Raw genomic sequence first — 4,338 nt, forward strand, 5'->3', positions numbered from 1 at the left:
ATTAGTGTGTGTATATATATAAGTCGTAATAGTCAATTGTTACAATTATTTATCATCTAGAAAATTCGTACCTCATTCATAGTTCTTTTTCTCTTTATTATTTTTCATCATACCTAATTGCTACAAGCTATGATTCTATCAACAGTATTACCTATGGTAGATTATGTAATGAAAAAGTTTGGAAAATAAAGGCAAGGATTATAAGGTTATGGAAAGTCCCATCCAAATTTGACAAGAGTAAGACAGCTTACCTAGAAATGGTTCTCATGGATGATAAGGTAGGTTGATTTTCCTTCATTATTTCTTCAAGTGATGCGAGGTCCAATTTATAGATATTTTTGTTCATATTTTAAATTTATTTGATAAGTAAACCCTTAGACGAATCAACGACAGTGCAATTTAATAGAGTTATAAGTGCTAATAATCTTCATTTTTAATTTGTTTTAGGATGTGATAAAATTCATTGTTCAATCAAGAATTATTTGGCAAAGATGTTTGAGAATGATCTGATCGAGGGGAAGGTTTATGTCTTCTCAAATTTTCTGATTGAGGAATCACGAGGAATTTATCTTCCGACTGCACATGTGTGTAAAATAACCTTTAAGAAGGAGTCACGTATAGTAAATACGATCGATGATCGTAACATTCCTGACAATCATTTCAATTTTCTCGATCATACTGATATATTGAGACAAACAAATGAAAAAGCTAACTTTTTGGTACGTAGTTAATTATTATTATTATTATTATTATTATTATTATTATTATTATTATTATTATTATTATTATTATTATTATTATTATTATTGTGTTGTTCATTTATTTGTCTTTAATTTCATGCTTTTAATTTTTTTTTTAATTAGATGTTATTGGACTCTTGACCGGAAAAGGAGAACTTATATCATGGTCAAAAGCAGGAAAAAGTGGCCATTACATTGTGGTTGATCTCCGTGATGGTGTCGTTTATGACTCCTTCAAAGATGCATGCTATGTTCTAGGACTGTTGCAGAATGACAGAGAATTCATTGATACAATCTCTGAAGTAGGAACATGGCACTCTGCAACTTTTTAAGGAGATTTTTTGTTGTTTTATTAACATCAAATAACATGAGTAGACCAGATTTTGTTTGGAAAAAGACTTGGAATTTTCTCTCTAATGACGTACTATATGAATGAAGAAGATTACTGTAAATGGAAGGTAACTATAGTCTATTATAATTTTTTCCCATGGTAGAATTCAATTTAGCCTATAATTATAACAAAAACATTGGATAAGGAATTTTAAGAGTGATTTTCTTTAACAAAATGCCTTTTTTGGGAGTAAAATTATCATACATATGGCAAAATTGTTTATTGGTGTTCACTTTAACTTTTTATCTTTCTCTGATAATATTTAGGAAATATAACAAAATATTACTCAAAAATTGGATTATATATATATTAGTTTCGTACTTGCTTTACTTCCTCCTCTTAATACATATTTTGATTCATTGCCGTAAACCATATCTACTTCATTTAAGAAACCGTAATTAAATCCACATACTTCCAATACTTGCATTTGCATCGGTTGTTTGTGTACTTTTTTTATGTTATAATGATTTTGATATCCATGTTAATCACAATAATAATTTTTAAAAGGACATGTTACTAATGAAGCATTTTTTGAACAAAAAATAAGGAGTGTTATTTATCATTCAACAATGCATTTCAAACTTTTTTTGCCAGAGACTAATTTAATAATTTTTCAAATAATTATGTTATTTTAAATTGAAAAAATACAGATTTGATGATGTCAGAAATCCAAATAAAAGATATTGCACTTGCAAAAATTGAAGATTTGCTCCAGTCAAATGGCAAGTCATTGAAAGAATATTGTGCAATGCCATATCCTTCAGAAAAGTTGGTGCCCAGCTTAGAAGACAGAATTATAATGGAAGAGTTGAACTTTGATGTTAATGCTCTTATGAGTGAACTAGGTATGTATTTAGAAAAGCTAACTGATGAGCAGAAATTTGCATACGATCAAATAATTGGTGTTGTTAGCAGTAATATGGGTGGACTTTTCTTCTTATACGGTCAAGGTGGTTATGGAAAAAAATTCTTATGGTCAACTATATCATGCTCAATTAGGTCTAAAGGAGGTATAGTTTTAAATTTTGCTTCGAGTGGGATTGCTGCACTTCTGTTGCCTAAAGGAAGAACTGCACATTCAAGGTTTAAAATTTCTTTGACCATAAATGAAGATTCTTTGTGTGGCATTAAACAGGAAAGTCCTCTTGCAAGGTTAATATCCAAGGCCAAATTAATCATATGGGATGAAGCTCCAATGATAAGTAAGTATTGTTACGAAGATTTAGACAAATGCCTCAGAGACATCTTAAGGTGCTCAGATTCATATAATGCTCATTTGCCATTTGGAGGTAAATTTGTTCTCGAAGGAGATTTTAGACAAATTTTACCTGTGATTCCCAAGAGGCTCAAGGCAAGATATAATTCAGTCTTCTATTAATTCTTTATATTTGTGGCATAACTGTAAGGTTTTGAAACTTACAAAAAACATAAGATTGTTACTAGGTGAAAACAACAACATACAAGAACTCATAAATTTTGCAGAATGGCTACTCAAAATTGCTGATGGTTTGGCTAGTGATACAACAGATGGTGAATCGATCGTTCATATACCATCTGACATTTTGGTTAAGAACTCTGAGACAGCTTTGGATGACTACATTGATTTTGTATATCCATATATGTTATCCAATCTATCTGTTGAAAATTATTTCAAGGATAGAGCAATTCTTGCACCAACTCTGGATTGTGTCACTAATGTCAACAACAAGATGATTGCAGGGTTACCTGGACAAGAAAGAGTCTACTTAAGTTTAGACTCTGTGTGTGCTGAGGAGGGAAATATGAAATTTGAGTTAGATGCTTTCTCGCCGGAGATTCTAAATGGAATAAATTGTTCAGGTCTACCACCACACAAGTTGGTTGTAAAGGTTGGCGCTCCTGTTATGTTGTTGTGGAATATAGACCAAACTAATGGTTTGTGCAATGGAACGAGAATGCAAGTTAGAAGAATGGGAAATCATGTGATAGAATGCAAGACTTTAACCGATAACAAAGCTGGAAGTATTGTTCTTATCGTAAGACTGAATTTAATTTCAAATAATGAAACATTACCGGTCAGGTTTTAAAGAAGACAATTCCTAATTATTATGTCATTTGCAATGACAATAAATAAGTCCCAGGGACAAACTCTATCTAAAGTTGGAATTTACCTTCCAAGGTCAGTTTTCACCCATGGTCAATTGTATGTTGCGTTATCAAGGGTAATGAGTAAAGATGGTTTGCGAGTACTATTGCAAGATCACGGACACTTAGAAGATAACTGCACGATGAATGTGGTATATAGAAAAGTTTTTGAGAGCCTATAATGAAAAGGTAATAACAAAATGTCTTACTTAAATTTATTTATTTATTAAAATTTATTACTATCAATCAAAAAAATTTAGAAATTCTAGGAGCTAATGGATAATGCATTCTTATTGTACATTAATAGATTGAGAATATTAAAATTATCATAAAAATCCGTATTATTTCATTCTCCTCATAAACAATTTTATAATTACGTTAATCATATAATTTTATACACTAACATTGATACAGTGTTGTTTCATGTATATATTTTGCAGGTATCAAAGGATAGCGTTGAATTCTTATTAAGTAGGTTTAAATTTTTATTGTTTATTGCAGAGCTTTTTGCATTAGAATTCTCTATGAATTTGTTCTTCATTTTGAACTGATTTTGATATGTTCTTACTTCATGCTAAACCAACATATAAAACCTTTTTGGTGGATTTAAGTATTACTAGATTACTTATGGTCATATTGAGTACATATCTCTGATTTATTGAAAAAAGTAGATTACTAATATCGGTTAATAACTATTTTATAGTTAATACAATTAACACTATATTAAGAAAAGAAAAACAATGCATACAAGTTATTTTTTTATTAATTAAATTATTCTAATTGAAATTAATTTTAACACAACAGCTTAAAATTATAATTTCAATCTTATCACGTGCATGGCACGGGTTATTACACTTGTTAATATCTATAAATAGAAACTATCGTCAAAATACTTTGATTAAAAATATGAGGGGTTAATTACTATTCATTATTAATAATATATCGATTATATCAAAAAAATAAAAATATAATTTTCTGCATTTACACCATTAGAAGAATTACCATCATGAGTAAAATTTTGTCAAAAAAAAAAGAGAATATAATTGCATACATAGTGAATTTAAAAAATAAATATCGTTAAGA

General features: G+C 29.3%; 1 protein-coding gene across 1 annotated transcript; it reads left to right on the plus strand.

Moving 5' to 3' along the window:
• The first annotated feature begins 1,191 nt into the window (after positions 1 to 1,191).
• On the plus strand, positions 1,192 to 3,726 carry LOC107640355 (uncharacterized). The gene is made up of 4 exons (XM_016343881.1): positions 1,192 to 1,198; positions 1,782 to 2,482; positions 2,538 to 3,190; positions 3,696 to 3,726. Exons 1-4 carry the CDS (start codon positions 1,192 to 1,194, stop codon positions 3,724 to 3,726), a joined length of 1,392 nt encoding a protein of 463 aa, XP_016199367.1.
• The last annotated feature ends 612 nt before the right edge of the window (positions 3,727 to 4,338 follow it).

The sequence above is a fragment of the Arachis ipaensis genome, chromosome B5, assembly GCF_059453495.1.
Source record: "Arachis ipaensis isolate K30076 ecotype BB chromosome B5, ASM5945349v1, whole genome shotgun sequence".
Classification (NCBI taxonomy): domain Eukaryota; kingdom Viridiplantae; phylum Streptophyta; class Magnoliopsida; order Fabales; family Fabaceae; genus Arachis; species Arachis ipaensis.

Excerpts from the sequence above, each read along its gene's own strand:
- LOC107640355 (XM_016343881.1), top strand. Across the intron at positions 2,483-2,537 it reads TGATTCCCAAGAGGCTCAAG|GTTTTGAAACTTACAAAAAA; the intron begins GCAAGATATAAT and ends CATAACTGTAAG. Across the intron at positions 3,191-3,695 it reads AATGAAACATTACCGGTCAG|GTATCAAAGGATAGCGTTGA; the intron begins GTTTTAAAGAAG and ends TATATTTTGCAG.